The sequence below is a fragment of the Acomys minous genome (genome assembly GCF_964271855.1).
Source record: "Acomys minous genome assembly, chromosome: 16".
NCBI classification, from domain to species: Eukaryota; Metazoa; Chordata; class Mammalia; order Rodentia; family Muridae; genus Acomys; species Acomys minous.
The window spans coordinates 95,553,079-95,569,114 of record NC_140498.1 but is presented as its reverse complement, the minus strand read 5'-3'; the positions used below and the strand labels follow the sequence as shown (position 1 = coordinate 95,569,114).

General features: G+C 53.0%; 1 protein-coding gene and 1 long non-coding RNA gene across 3 annotated transcripts in view; one reads left to right on the top strand and one right to left on the bottom strand.

Annotated features, from left to right (window-relative positions):
* GRK3 (G protein-coupled receptor kinase 3) overlaps positions 1-10,794 on the bottom strand; it is a 93,945-nt gene extending 83,151 nt beyond the window's left edge. Inside the window, exon 1 of one of the 2 annotated variants that reach the window (XM_084761107.1) lies at positions 10,661-10,794. In XM_084761107.1, the coding sequence (XP_084617233.1) occupies positions 10,661-10,773 (113 nt within the window). In that variant the 5' untranslated portion in view covers positions 10,774-10,794. The remainder of the gene's footprint in view (positions 1-10,660) is intronic. The other variant, XM_084761108.1, reaches the window with a different exon arrangement.
* Positions 10,795-11,233: 439 nt separating this feature from the next.
* On the top strand, positions 11,234-14,572 carry LOC311585654. The gene is made up of 3 exons (XR_014775291.1): positions 11,234-11,368; positions 11,626-12,005; positions 13,905-14,572. It is a non-coding gene; the product is annotated as an uncharacterized lncRNA (long non-coding RNA).
* The last annotated feature ends 1,464 nt before the right edge of the window (positions 14,573-16,036 follow it).

The window sequence follows — 16,036 nt, the reverse complement described above, 5'->3', positions numbered from 1 at the left end:
TGACTCGCTGATAGAAAAAGGCCTGCGCCCTCAGCACGGCCAGGCCGTCTGTAGTCTCCTTCCTGAAACAGTGTGAGCCCCCACAGAAAAGTACTGCCCGGCAAAGAAGTGACAAGTCAGGTAGAGGACAGTCACCCAGTGCGCCCCTAATCGGAAGACCCGGAATTCAAAATGCTCCGAAATCTGAAAGCCTTGTCTGTCTGTTTTGACACAGGGTCTCACTAACAAAACTCCCTTTGGGGCCAGGGGTGAGAGGTGTGCACAACACAGAGTCTCCTCAGACATGCATACCTCGTTATATATCTTTAAAGATTCCAAAATCACATAAGTAAATAATTTAGTCCTCAATCCAGAACGCCTCTGGCCCGTGCACCCCTCACAAGGGCACAATCTTTTAAGATAGTGGGCGGCAGTTCGGGTCATTAAGACCCCTTAGTTTCCTCAGTCACAGTCTGGAGATGCAGGGTTTGCTTAAGGAAGCCCCAGGTCCCCCAGGCCCACAGATATATGCTCCTTGGGATTCTGATAGAGTTTCCTCAAAGACCCCACTAAAAGCTCTGGAACTCATTTGTACGCACAGCGTAAGAGGATTATGATTTTGAGTGATGGCGGCCGTCAGAGCCCATGCTTCCTTCACAGCTCAAAGTTACCTGTTCATAAATCAAATCTGTAGACTAGGGGTGTAGTTCCGAGGGCTTGTCTCCCCCCCCCCCCCCATTTTCCTATTTGTTATTTTGTTTCCTTTCTCTTCCGGTGCGCAAATAGCCATGTGAGGCAGTGGTTCTCAAACTGTGGGTTGAGACCCCCCTTGGGGGCGGGGCGTCCAACAACCCTTTCACAGGAGTCGCATATCAGATATGCTGCATATCAAATATTTACACTGCGATTCATAACAGTGTCAAAAACACAGTTACGAAGTAGCAACGAAAATAACTTTATAGTTGGGGCGCCAGCGCAGAGTGAAGAACTGTACTTAACAGAGTCACAGAGTAGGGACGGTTGAGAGTCGCTGCTTTAAGAGTCTTCACTGACTTTGCTCGCTGATAGGTCTGGAACTCATGGCCGTGTTCTTGACGGGGAGAGGCTCTCTGCCACTAACAAGGGATATACACACTGTCTGGAGACTTACTGATACCTGCACAGCGCTGCATCTGCTCTAGGAACTCTGTGGCTCTCACTTATCCAGATTCTCATTAATGAAAGTTTGCGTCACCTCTGGTCTGTTTGGAAACACACTAGCCACAATTAACGCAGGGGTGCAGGAGGGCTGTGCGCACGTCGCGGTGAGCGCGCAGTGCGCATGTCAGGATGAGCGCGCAAAAATCGGGGGATAAACTTGTGGAACTTGGTTCCCTCCACGTGGGTCCAGGGGATGGAACTCAGTTCGCCAGGCTTAGCCACAAGCACCTTTACCTGCTGAGCCAGCTCGGAGGCCCTCTAGTAACTTTAAAGTAGAAAGATGTCGCAAACGTCTTATTACGGAACTGCGAGGGAGGATGACGGTGCGTGTGGAAAGCGGCTCATCTAAACCAGCCAGGCTCTTCCTCCCTCCCCACCGGGTTTCATCACAGCCCTGCAACCCTAGGAAGCTCAGCAAAGTCCTTTGCACCAGAAAGTTGTTGGTGTTGAACGCCCTGCATCTCTTTGACACTGTCACAGTCCACTTGTGGGGGACAACTGAGGCCCTTCCGCCCTGAGAGAATACCGCTAGCACCTTCACACCTCGCCATCGCCACAGGAATTCCCAAGCCAGGGCTTGGGATGCACCTCCTCGGGCTGCAGACTGCTTACCCAGCATGCACCAAGCCGGGGGTTCCATCTCCAGCAGCGCACGGGCAGGGCATGGTGGTAACATCCTACAACCCAAGCTCAGACGCCAGAAGATCAGCTATCTGAGGTCATCCTCGGCTCCACAATGAGTGTGAGGACAGGCTGTGCTATGAGATCCTGTCGATCACCATCACCACCACCACCATCATCATCCACATTATATAATATTTGTTATTATTGTTATCAGCCACCAAGAATGGAGGATGAGGACACCTTGAGCCCATCTACCAGGACTTGGGGCTCCTGTGCCTCTCAGACTTCCTCCATCTTTTACAGCAAATCTCTGGCAGCAGGTCCCCGACCCTGTGCCGCTCAGGTTTGTATTTCTCAAAACTGTGGGTGATTCCTCACAGACACAGTGTGTTCTGTCTGGCCTATCTCCTTCCGTCCCAGAACTGCGACTCCTGTATGCACAGTCCAGTCCCCCTCCGGACTCATGTATGTGCAACACACACAATACAGTTCGTGGAAAACAGTGAGACCACACTGCAAACAGATGTGCAATGCCTCCCTCAGATCACTGTCACAGGTGTCCGATGCTGAGTGGACCTGTGACTCACCACCAAGTCCCCCAGGCAAGCGTAGAAGGTTTTCTTCCTTCCTTCCTTCCTTCTTTCTTCCTTCCTTTTGTGTGTGTGTGTGTGTGTGTGTGTGTGTGTGTGTGTGCAGGCCTTTACACAGCTAGGCAAGAGCTCTGCCCCCACCAGACCCTCCAGGCTGTCACACTTCACAAAGGGGATATAATTGGAATATCACAGCCTTCGATGGCTCTAAAGCTAAAAGACAGTCTTCCATATTTAACAGCCACATGAAAGGCCGATCCGTGTGACTTTAGTACAGTTTTAGCTTAAGTCCCTATTCAGAGGCAGACAGGCACAGAGACCCTAGGTGAAATGGCCACAAACCGGAGCAAATCTGCTCCTTAACGACATGAGATGCTAGACCCAGCTGGCGCTCACAAAGCAGCACTCACCAGAGCATGCTGGGAATGTGACTGAGGATGCTGCGCTGGGTAGGAGAGAGAGGTGTGGGTCACACCCAGCTCTGTGAACAGCAGAGCTTGGCTCCTAGGATTAAGGGAGTGGTCCCTCCCCTGGCTAATGGGATCTGTGTTTCTGAATCCCTAGAAACACATCTCTTACCCTCTTCACAAGGCAAGGTGGCTTTTCAGCGCACAATTAACGGCCCACAACAGCCAGCCTTCTACCTTGCTTGGCACCCACTTAGTGCTCAGCAGCTGGAGGCTACCAGGGATACCGGCAAAATGTGTGTGTAACACACACCTCCCTCCACACCCTAACTCATCAAACCTGGGGCAGAAAACTGGCATTGTGGATTTTAAAGCATTCACAGGGCCAAAAGCTGCTTCCTAAAACGGAGCTTAATGAGTAAGCTGGCCGCACACTCAACACCTGAGATACTGTGCCTAACCATTTTAGACCTCTCGTTTTTGATACCTTCATGAATCTTAAAGCTCTTACTTTAACAGGGCCACTCCTGCACAGAGCAGATTACTAGGCCATGCACACACTTCAGTGTACGAGGAACCAGAGGCCTTCCTGTGAGAGCCAACGCAAGCTGGGAAGCCGCTGTACCTGGAGGCTCTGTGCTGGGGAACCGCAGAGGGACAGGAGGGACCTAGACTTCAGACTATACTACAGGACGGCTTTGTAACACTACAGATGTTCCAGAGGTGTCAGGGATATGTGTCACCTCTGGAGCCTCTCAAACACAAAACCAAGACCCTGTGAGTTTCCACGGTCTGTCTCAGGTCTAAGGAAGAGCGTGGCAAACTCACTAGCTGGAGCCCACGGCCCCAGACCATGGCTCCTGGCGAAGTCAAGGGCAAAAGGCCTGCAAAGACCCCAGATCTCACCAGAGGGAGGGGAATGCTGTGTAGAAGGTCCTGGACGCACAAGGCCACACTCAAGGCAGTGCAAAGAAGAAAGCTAACCCACATCCGGCTCTCAGCCTCAACAGTTGTTCTTCCTTCCCTGGTCCAGCGAGCCACCTGCACAGGGTTTCCCCGTCCACCTCCTCCCGGCAGGCAGCCTGGCACTGGGGCCTCCAACACACTGCTTCACACCTCCTGATGCCTAGTGTGACACTCTCTCTCTCTCTCTCTCTCTCTCTCTCTCTCTCTCCCCTCCCTCCCTCTCTCTCTCCCTGTCTCTCTCTCTCCCCTCACTCTCTCTCTCCCCACCCTCCCTCTCTCTCTCTCCCTCCTCCCTCCTTCCTTCTTTTGAGACAGGCTCTCTTGTAGCCCAGGCTAGCCCCTAGCTCAATGTATAGCAAAAGAAGACCTTGACAAAGTCCTGGCTGCCAACCCCACCTCCCAAGTCCCGGGATTACAGGTGTGTGCTGCCGCCACACCTTGTTCACACACTGCTGGGGAATCAAACCGAGGGTTTCACGCATGCTGGGCAAAGGCTCTGCCCACTGACTCACACTCCCAGACACTGTCACCCTGCGGTGTGCACAGTCCTGAGAACCTGAAAGTATATTGGAAAAGCAGCCTTTTTTCCCTATCAAGTTAGCTGTGTCCGAGAGACTCTTGAGGGACTTCCTCCAAGTTCCACTCTCTACCGATGAGCGAACAAAAATGTTTGTGTCAGGGGCTTCTGCTGGGACATTTTAAGGTCAGAAATGAGTAGATAGATATTGTATGTTATAGATGAAGGAAGTGGATACAGTGACGGGTGGTGGCTTTCCAAGCTCTTGGCTCCTGTTCTAGAACCTTCTATCCTACCACATACATTGCAGATAGGAAGAAGGGCACATGAAGAGAGACCGTGATGGCAGAGGGGGCTTCCAGGCCACTCTGCATGAAGGTCCTGGCCACCTCCTCTGACACAATCCCCACTTGCTGCCCCTAACACCATGGAAGGGGCAAGCACGTCCCTCCAACAAGTACATAGACCCACGGCCCAGCCCAAGCTGAACTTAACCCCAGGTTCCCGGCTGCAGAGCTCTGGCCCCTGCCATGCCACACATAGAAAGTATTTAAATTACGTGTATGATCTGGCCAAAGCACAGAGGACCCAAGAGACGGCTTCTAAAATTAGAAGTGACATTTACAGGGTGCGAGGACTGACCCACAGAGCCATCACAAGGCCTGGGAATCCCAACTCTGCATTAATGGTGAGAACGGAGGATGAGGACAGAAAGGGACGAGGGAAGACATTCTGGAGGAAGAGCCTGGAGAGGCAGAGGCAGAAGGGGACACCTAGCCTCACCAGACACAAGTGACACAGGAAAGCATTAACAACAGAGAAACAGCTGCCTCCGCCCTGTGTGGTTGTGTCTGTCTAACTCCGGGGCTGGGATTAGAGGTAGAGAGACAGGCAGTACTCTGCAGTTTGCTGACCAGCAAGTCCAGCCAAACCAATGAGTCCCGCGTTCAGTGAGAGACTCTATCTCAAAAAAAGAAAAGAAAAGGAAAAGGTGGAAAAGCCAAGCATGAATAGTACTTGGTTGTAATCCCAGCACTTGGGAGGCAGAAGTAGGTGGATCTCTGTGAGTTTGAGGCCAGCCTGGTCTACATAGTGGGTTCCAGGCCACACACACACACATGTAAAAGTGTAAGTGTCCAGTGTCTTCATCAGGGTCACTATCGCTGTGATGGAACACCATGACCAAAAGCAACCTGGGGAATTCCTATCTGCAATTTGGCTCACACTTCCATGTTGTAGGCCATCAATGAAGGAAGTCAGGACAGGAAGTCAAGCAGGGCAGGAACCTGGAGGCAGGAGCTGATGCAGAGGCCATGGAGGGGTGCTGCTCACTGGCTTGCTCCCCGTGGCTTGCTCATCCTGCTTTCTTATAGAACCCAGGACCACCAGGCCAGGGGTGGCCCCACCCACAATGGGCTGGGCCCTCCCCCATCCATCACTAATGAAGAAAATACCCTACAGGTGTGCCTACAGCCTACAGCCTACAGTCTGTTATCTCAATGAAGGCTTCTCCTCTCTGATGACCCTGGCTTCCTCAAGCTGGCATAAAACCAGCCCACACAGAGTTCATCGCTTCTGCTCCTGTTGGCGGTGTCCACGGCAGGGATACAGTGATAAGAAAACGGCTTGTAGAACTCATTCCCCTAAAATAGTCTTCACACCTTATTAATCTCTAATTTAAAAAGGGGGAAAGGAGGTCTTTGGGACAGAGATTTTATGAAGAATAAAGCTAAATACATTATCTTTCCCTTTTTAATTTTTTTCCCCTAGAAACGGAAGGGGGAAGAGCTGAGGTGATCCCGGCCACGACTCCCCACCACGTCAGCAAGACTGTGCGCGCCACACTTTTCTGTGTGTTATCGAACCTCACGTTCCTCTCATGGGGGAACAGGGCATCACCTGCAGAGTCGCCTGATCATTACAGGAGCCGCTGCTCCCTCACAGCCTCAGAAGACAGTCCTGATACCCCAGAGCCACACCAGGGTCCCCCAAAATGACCTTTCCCCCACATTAAAGGCAAAAACCGCTCCATCCACTCCGTGCAAAACCAGAGGCAAGGTTGTTTGCTATTCTGTTCAACCAAGGAGGGAAAAAAATTGCTTGTTGGGCAGGATGGGGAGCCTGGCATTCCTCATCCTGTCTGTGGTCACCTGCCTTCCCTTCCCCGGTGTCCTTGATCATGGATCCCTCTGCGAAACAGGACAATGGTGTGCATCTGGTGTGGCTACCGTGGCAACACTTGACAGCGACAAGACCTGGCCGAGGAGACTTTCCCAGTAATGTCAGCTCCTATGCCATCACCTAGCGGACCCCTTCCCTTTATCTGGGAAAAACCGCCCCCTATAGCTTCCAATCTCACTTCTCCCCGCTGCCATCCACCCATCCACCTGCTGACGAGTCTCGCTGAATCTCCTCCAACCTTGGCATCCTTCCCTGAGTTTCACCTCTAGCTCCACGGCTATGTGGCATAGCCAAGTGCGGTGCTCTGGGCAAGTGGCTGTCTCTAAGAACAGACCAACAGAGCAGGGACTGCCTGTGCCTCAAAGAGACACTCAGGGCTCCGGATTTAAAGCATTTTACAGCGTTCCACGGGGCAGGCCCTAGTCCCAGACGGATAACCTCCAGAACATCTGTTTCCAAGAACCCGCAGCTGTGGGCAGCCCGTGCCTCTCCAGGTCACTGGCACAAATTAACTTTGACCAAAAATGAAATGATAACAGAAAGGTCAGGACAGGTTGTCTTTTGGTGTGTCATATTGGGAAGATGCACTTCCCCCGTCTTAGAATGACTGCTGTGGGAAATAAAAGACTCTCTTCCCGAAGGCTGTGCAGGTTTGTTCGCTTGCATGCATGCATGCTGCGGGTGGGAGCCTTGCAGAGAAGCCACCACCTGCTACCTTCCATTCCTCTCGCCTCTTATAGCATTTTTTCCAAGTTAGGCTGTGGGCCCAGGATGACCGCAGGGGACATCCTAAAAGGTGAACAGGGTGGGCTCTCTCAAGTGATCACAACGTGAAAGGGCAGAAGGCCACACCCTTTCCACGTTGGTCACGGGGGCAGTAGGGACACACTGGGACAGCCATGTCACTTGTGTGCTGCAAGCCTGGCCAGCTCTTCCCAAGTTCTCAGAAAGCACTTCACAAGCACAATACGTTGCACAAACACAGAGCCACGGAATGCAAACGCTGCCCCTCGGGAGTTAAGTAGAACACGTCAGTGTCCGCACTTGAAGCCTCTGGCCCAGGTCTGCTCTCCGTGTCCTGACTATTACAGGCCTCTTGGGAAGGGCTGTGCAGTGCCTCAGAATATCCCCCACACCAGCCTCTGAGGAACAGGCCCACCACTGCTACCAGCTTAGGACAAGAAACAATCAACAGGGCGGAGGAGATGGCTCAGTAAGTGAGCCAAGGGTGTGAATACCTGAGTTCCGACCTCCAGAGGCTGCATAAGCGCATCTGTAATTTCAGTGTTGCTGTTACAGCAAGGCAGGAGGTGGAGACACACGGGGTGGCTCGGCTGTTCCGACCTGTGCAGCAGTCAACGAGACCTGACTCAAGCAAGGCGGGCAGAGCAGGCTGACAGCTGAGGCTGTCCTCTGACTCTGGCGCGCCCACGGCCCGAGCTGTGTTCTTTCTGCTTCTCCAGGTATTTGGCATGAGTGCTTGACAAGAGGAGCTTCCCCTAAAAAGGGCCTAACATTGTCAACATCCAGCAAACAAACAAACGAACAAAAAAGTCTCTCAGGGCAAGGCCCAGCCTCATTCCTCAACTTCCTTCAGCCACGTGCGACTGCAAGTCAACTCAATAACTGCTTGGAATGGGAAAACCTGCTTCCAAATCTGCTTGGAAACGGTTAACAGAGAAAGGACCCAACCTGAAGGGTTGCCTTAGCCAGGGCAGGACTTGAAAGCTGCCTCTCTGAGCCAGTCTGTGAGTCAGACAGACCCGATGGTCACCACGGCATACAATGGACTCAGAAGATAAATGCCCTGACTAACGGGGCTGCAAGGGTGACAGCCGCCACCTCCAAAGGGCCCCATTATCAGCTCCATTAGCTCAACAAATGTTTGGGTGAACTAAAGCTGAGATGTCATTTGAACAAATAGTCAGTCTTCCAGAGGATTTACACCCATTGGCCTGCTAATTGAATAACGTGTCAACATAACAAAATGTTTGCCTCTCGCCCTCTATGGGGGAAGGGGGGGGGGAGGCACACCCTTCCCCTGTGCTCAGTGTTCCATTTTCTAGATGCTTCATAACATGCAAGAGAGGCTGCCCCCCCCCACCCCCAGCAGACCTGTCTCATTATCATTAACAAGATACTGTTCTCGGCTGAAGACTGGAAAGGAGCAAAGCCACCGAGATAAGGCAGCAGGAAAAAGTCTGACGGCGACCAGATAATTAGTTGGAAATTCTAAAAAATCGATAGTGAAAACCCGATGGACAAGTTCAGATGCCTGCTCCTCACAGGGCAAACACAAGTCTGAACAGCGGCTTCCAACAGCCAAAATCCTCACAAGGCACCAGGAGGCAAAGGTCCCTGAGTGGTTGGCAGTTAGGGACTGAAACCACTAAGACATTTAATGAGCAACAAAGTAGACCCCTGGATGGGGGACAGATGGCCTAATTCAAGAGTCTACCTGAAAAAAATAGCAACATAATAGCAGTCCTCAGAGGAGTCTGCCCCAACTTGACTCTGCTGTTGACACACATTGCCCCCTCAACCTAAGAGTGTCAGGACTCACAAGCTCGGCCACACCAGTCTCTGTTGAAATAAAGTATCACCAAAGCCCATTAAAAGTGGAGGTGCTGCTACAGACAGGGAAGTGAGGGCCTGGGGCACTGGAGCATGCACCTGAGAGCAACAGTGGGAAGGAGAGAAGCCCAGCTAGGTTCAAAATACCAATGGGGGAAGGCAGGGGGGGAGTGGTCACAAGCAAACAGACATTTCTAATTTTAGTAATCTTATATACCCCCCCCATAAAACTCCCCACGAGTTGTGATTTATTGGCTTTATAAAAACCATACGTATTTAAGATCCCCTGCCCCCTCACAGAAGAAAGGGAGGGAAGAATGAAAATCAGTCTCTTCACGCACTCCCCTCCCCCCACCCCCGCCCCACCCCCCACCCCCCGCCACCCCACCATAGGGGAAGCTTTCTTCTGAAGCTTAGGTGTGACTTGGAGAGTCCTGGGTCTTAGCCTTCCCACTTATTGGAGATTTCAACCAAGTCCCATTTCCAGTGAGCATCAGATAGTCCCGGAGGGCACGCACTGTCCACAGACCACCGAGGTCTCCCCTTCCCCCCTGGTTTGCTCTAAGGAGCAACACACCAGGGGGAAAAGAAAAAACCAGCAAGGGGCTAAGGCTTGGAAGGGAAGGCAAGCCAAAAATACCCAGCCAGTGCAGCTGTGTGTACAAGCATGACTCTTCCTAGCAAACACAGCACAGGGATTTGATGCTCCCTGGATCACAGGATCACAAACACACTTGGGGAAAAAAAAATAATCTGACCATCGCTCAGCATTGGAAGGTTCTATGGGGACTGAGCAGCCTGGGTCCCATCCACAGTACCTCAAAAAAAAAAAATTGAAAGAATAAACCTGTGCATTTTCCCTTACGTGAAGGTAGCATTGGTGCTCCTTGGGTGTGTCACACTTTACGATTTTCAAACCGGGAGCAGCTTTGGTTTAGAGCCTTACAGAATGGCATGGTTCAGGAGTGGCCATAAAGTCGGAGCCAATTACTGACAACTCCAGGGGCTGTTGTTGTGCACGGGGGAAACCACACCGACTATGCAACTTGCAGTGGGGTCAGTTAAGAAGTGAGCGTCCAGCACTGCTCTGAAACACCGGTGGGAACTCCCCGGGACAAGTGCAGCTCTAAGAAGCCATCACACTCCCATAAAATCCATAATCAGTCAGTGGTGATAAAGGGTAACTTGGCAGGGAGTCACCAGCTAGGGCCAGTTTAGCCTGGTCTTGCCGCTAGGCTCAAGCGGCTCCCCTGTCATCCTTTCCAGAAAGGACAGGCAGCCAGGGGTCCAAGTTGAGAAAAGTGGCTCAGGTGACAGCGCTGGTAAAAGAACTGAGAACTCAAGGTCTACTTACTGCTGCAGGGGGGCAGAGGACAGAGGAAGGGGTGCTGGCCGACAGATGGCCCTGTAACCAGCCTGGGACAGCCAGGGCGAGGGGGACCGGAGGAATCAGAGAGGGCGGGAGAGGACCAGAGGGGACAGGAGGGGACCAGAGGGAACAGGAGGAGTCGGGAGGGGGCGAGAGGAAACCAGATAAGGGAGGAGAGGACCAGGGGGGTCGGGAGGGGGGACCGAGGAGGGCAGGAAAGGACCAAAGACACTAGAGAGGGCCGGAGCCGTACCTGGGCTCCGGCAGGACGACCTTCTTGCTGGCGCGCGCGGCCGGCGCCGCCTTGCTCTTCTCCATGGCCATCAGGTAGCTGACGTCGGCCAGCACGGCCTCCAGGTCCGCCATGGCGGCTCCGCAGCTCCCGCCGCCCCGACGGGGCCACGGCGCGCCCGACGCGCGACCCCGACGCGGACCCCGACGCACCGCCCCTTCCGCGGCTCCGCGCTCCAGCCCGGCGCGCCCCCAACCGTCCGCGGCCACGCGCTCCTGACCCAGCCTCTCAGGCACCAAGGACTTCCTCTCCCTGATCTCCCTCCTCCTCTCCTCCCTTTTCCTCCCTTTCTCCTCGCCCTTAGCTCCCTGAGCACAGTCCAGATGCCCAGTACTGAGGGGACCATGCCAGGAGGTCTCCGACAGCACTCAATTGGGCCCTCCAGGAGGTACCTTGGAGTGACCCCCATCTGCCCTTTCAGGTAATTGCCAAAACCTAATAAGGGTCAGAGGTGCCCCCCCCCCCCCCCGGGGACTGTCCCCAGCCACTAGCCCCACCCTTAGACCTCCCTCTGTGAACCAAGCCAAGAGAAACTGAAATAGTGGAGAAAGTTGCTTGGCTCTGGCTGACCAGGGTGAAATGGGGTGAGAGTCCTGCCCTGGAGCGGAGCTGTCCCCAGGGACCCAGAGGATGGAAGTGCTCTAGGTTCAAGGTCAAGCTCGCACTCAGGTAAAAGGCCTCAGGGTGTGTGTCCAGTGTGGGGCCTTAGGGCATCCAGGCTCTTGCAGGCTCAAGAGCCACAAGAGGAAGTGCTCCATGAGAGCACTAAGCCTCCTGGGGGCTGGGGGCTGGGGGATGGGGTAGAGGGGGGGAAGTAAAAGAGTTGAGGTTCCATTCTGGGCAGTAGGGAATTTCCAGGGACCTGGGCCTAACAATGTGACCTTTTCACTAACCCCAACCCTGCCTGGGTTGCTATTTTTCTGCAGCTGGGCACACAGGTCCACGTTCAGAACCCGTGTGACACTTGTTAAGGGACCAGGAAATCTGAAGATACCCTACGCTTGAGGCACCTTTATCCAAATTGTTGTGCAGCACTGTGAACCCCTAGGTTGGCCAGAGCTGGGGCAGAAGATGGTTCCATAGTCGAGGGGGTTATGGTCAAGATTTGGCTAGTTGTGGGGCTGTCCCAGCAAAAGTGGCTTGAGTCTACCACAGAGAAGAACCGATATCACCTCATGGCGCTCATGGTGTGAACGAGGCAGAGGCAAGCAGAGCCCAACCTCCAGTTGGACTTTTCACTTCCGTATACTTTTTGAACCCAAAGCGGGAACACAGAATGCCTTGTCCACCTGAGGTGGAGGAAGAGGTAAGTTCCCCAAAAGTATGCTGCCATTTTAATGTCAGAATCAGTGTGGTTTCTTCCAAAATGTCAGTTTGTTTTTAAGTCATCTGGGGTTTTTACATGATCAGGTCACAGACACATCATTCATCCCCTGCCTCACCCATCTTCTTGGTCCTTAACCTAATAAGATACTTCTTGTTTGTTTTATCGAGTTGTTTGCACCCCCACCCCCACCCCCACCCCCCCCACCCCCGTTGTAGTGTGTAGTAAGTTATAGAGACACCTGCATTCAAATCTTTGGTCTGTGCTAAGTGGCTGAGAGACGCCTGAGGTGAGGTCTCAGCTCTCTGTGGCTCTGTCCTCAGACAGCTGGTAATGAGACCAGTTACAACCAGATCTTTGGAGAGCAGAGGAGGGGGCAGCACCTAGAGATGTACCCTGGGCTGAGGAGATAGCTCGACCTATAAAATGTCGCCCACACAAACGTGAAGACCTGGACCCACATAGACTGCGTGGTGGTACACCAGCACCAGGGAGGCGAGGCGGGCAAGACCTGGGGCTCGCCAGCCAGCCAGCCAGCCGGTCTAGCAGACTTCATGAGTTCCAGACCATGAAGAGAACACGCTCCAGGAAACAAGATGAGGGGCAGACAGAACAGCAAGCAAGGGCGCTGGCCACTAAGCCTAGAGTTCAGTGCCTGAGATCCCCTCGGTGGAAGAAGAGAACTGCAGTCTTTGTTGTTGTTTGTTTGTTTGTTTTTTGTTTTTCAAGACAGGATTTCTCTGTGTAGCCTTGGCTGTCCTGGACTTGCTTTGTAGACCATGCTGGCCTTGAACTCACAGAGATCCGCCTACTTCTGCCTCCCAAGTGCTGGGATTCAAGGCTTGCGCCACCACACCCTGCTTGAAGAAATGTAATCTCTCCCTCTCTTTTTTTTTTTCTCTATGTAGCCCTGACTGGCCTCACAACAATCCACCTGCCTCAGCCTCAGCCTCTGCCTCTGCCTCTGCCTCCCAAGTGCTGGGATTAAAGGCGTGCGCCACCACACCCAGCAAGAAATGTAATCTTTTAAGAAAAAAAAAATGCCAACAACATTTGGGGACCAGCATTCACGTTTGTCATCTGGCCTGCCCTTTCAAGTGCATGCGCCCACACACACATAGAGGCAGATTATCTTGCCTGACACCTAGTAGGTCCTCCCTGCAGATCATCTGCTCTGCTAATACACCCATGCCAGAGAAGACTGCAAACCAGCAGCTCCCAGTTGCACGCCAAAGCAGGAAGACCCCCCTTACCAAAAATAACTTCTCCTTAGGGCATTTCTAGGAACCAAAAATGGCAAAAGTGATGTCCGTTTATAAACACAAGCGACTGCTGCTCTGACAGAAGGAACAGCACGTCCAGAGCTTGTCCACGTTTCTGAGGCCCCTCACCACGTAGGTCAGCTGACTCCATTCCCAGGTGCTCCCTCTGTAAAGAGTAGTAGGTGGCCCACTCCGGCTTCCTTCTGCTGCCTCCACCTCCCCTCTTCCTCATAGCTGGAGTCTCTCTATATGAAGCAGCTTTTCCTGTTCACTGAAAACAAAGGGCACCGATGACAGTAACACAGTTGTCACAACTGAGCTTCTGAGTCCTGTCATTAAACGCCACCGTCACCAGCCCGCAATCACTAGAAAGATGCCGAAAACAAATCGCCACCCACATGCGTGCTTGGTGGGCAGAGCCTGCTGGCGAACAGTCACGGCCCAGCCCCCTCCACCCCCAGAGGACTGAAGAGCTCAGAGCACAAGCTGCTTCTGAGAATTGACAGGACTCCAGGGTTCCCACACGGTTCACAGTGTGCCCTCTCCCTCTCTCTCTCTCTCTCTCTCTCTCTCTCTCTCTCTCTCTCTCTCTCTCTCTCCCACCGCATTGCATCATTAGGAGGCTGTGTGGCTGAGACTGGCACATTCAAGTCACAGCTCTCTGGATGGCGAGAAGCCTCTGCGCGGGTAACGTTCCTTTGCTGAGACTGACATGGTGGAAGCAGATGACTGCCACCATCAAGCTGCCCTCTGACCTCTCCTCGTGCTCCTTGGCCCACACGCATGTGCGTACACACAGAGAGCTTTAAGAAATGTGATAACGCCGGTGTGGTGGCGCACACCTTGAATCCCAGCACTCGGGAGGCAGAGGCAGTCGGATGAATGTGAGTTCAAGGCCAGCCTGGTCTACAAAGCGAGTCCAGGACAGCCAAGACTACACAGAGAAACCCTGTCTCGGAAAACCAAAAACAAGAAGAAAGAAAAAAAAGAAAGAAAGGTAAAAACATACTTCTGGCCCAACAAAATATATTCTGACAACAGCTACTGAGGAAAAAAAGCTGAGGGCATTAGCTAATCTAATGTCTTTCTTGTTCTGTCTGAGCTTGCAGAGACGGCACACACAATCTCTGGGCAATGAAACCTGAAGTGGGTAATGCAGAATAAAAAAAAAATTAATTGCAAATTGGAATCAGCTCAAGTTGGAAGAGTTTGAAATCAGTAGCTATGCACCCCCACCAGCGTCACGCTCACACACTGCTTCCACTGACGCCTGCTGGAGAGACTGGATTACCAACCGCAAACATGAGGTCCACACCTGTAGTCCCAGCACAGTAACAGGAGGCAGGAGGGTGAGACTGCGCCTTTGAGAGCCAGCTAGGCTACACTGTGAGTGTGAGGCCAGCCTGGAGCAAGCAGTGACAACGCTATTTCAGAACGCAGAACTAGGGGCTAAGGAGGCAGCTTGGTGGGTAAAGAAAGTGCATTGTCACACAAGAACCAGAATTCAGATCCCCAAAGCTCATGTAAACTCATGTCTGTCCTTAATCACAACCCGGGGAGGTGGGGACAGGTGGACACAGGGTTGGTTGGCAGGTCAGTTTTGCCCATCGGTGAGCTCCGGGTTCAGTTATTTTCCTTAGAATGTAGGGTGGGGAGTGACTGAAGAGGACACAACTGTCTACCACGGACCTGTGTGTGCGCACACAGAGGGGGGTGGGGAGGGAGAGGGAGAAGGAGATGGGGGGGGCGAGATGGGGGAAGAGGGAGGTGGGGGGAGGAGAAAGAGGGAGATGGGGGAGAGAGGGAGATTGGGAGGGGGAAGGGAGGGAGACAAGGAGGGGAAAGGGAGGGGAATGGGATGAGATGGAGATGGAGGCAGTGAGAGGGAGAAAGGGAGATGGGGGAGAGGGAAATGGGGAGAGAGGGAGAGGGGGGGAGAGAGAGAAATGGGGAGAGAGAGAGAGGGAGGGAGACAGGGGTGGGAAAGGGCAGAGAGGGAGATGCTGGGAGGGGGGGAGAGAGAGAGAGAGAGAGAGAGAGAGGGAGAGTAAAAGAACAATAAATAAATAAATAAGAAAGCCTCCATGCGGCTGGAGAGGTGGTTCCTGGTTGAGAGCATCTCCTGCTCCTCTAGGGGGCCTGAGTCCAGTTCTCAGTTCTCACTGAGCGCTTCACAGCCCCACGTAACTCCAGCCCCAGGAGATGCTGAGCTCAGGCTCTGTGGCGCCCAGGACATCCACGGTTCTCACCATCGCCAGCCCACAAGGGGGACAGTCCTCTCCATCAGGAGGTTTCAGGTGGGACATGCTTATAACCGTCCCCCAGTATCTGAGCCACTACACTGCCCACATAGATGCCAATGACCGAGTGGCTTAAAGATTGACTGTTGCCTCAGAGGTGACATGGGCCGGGGAGTGTAGCTCAGAGGTAAGCCCCAAGGCCCTGGCTTTAGTGTCCAGCGTCGCAAAAGAACATACATGAAAAGAAAGTACTACTTAAAATGCACATGGCCACTAAAAGGAAGAGAGGCTAAAGCCGAGAGTGCCAGCTCCCAGCCACAGCTGAGTCCGCCACGCTCATCCTCAGCGTAGATGGATCTGGAAGCTTCCATTCTGTGAAGAGAGTGGGTGAGGGATTCCAGAAGCTCTCAGAAAGGAAGCTGGAGAGAGTAAGAAAATGCCTGATGTCCAAGGCCAAGAACCCCCCAGATGTAACAGCCTAGAGATAGAGAACGTTCCAGAAGTCTGTCCT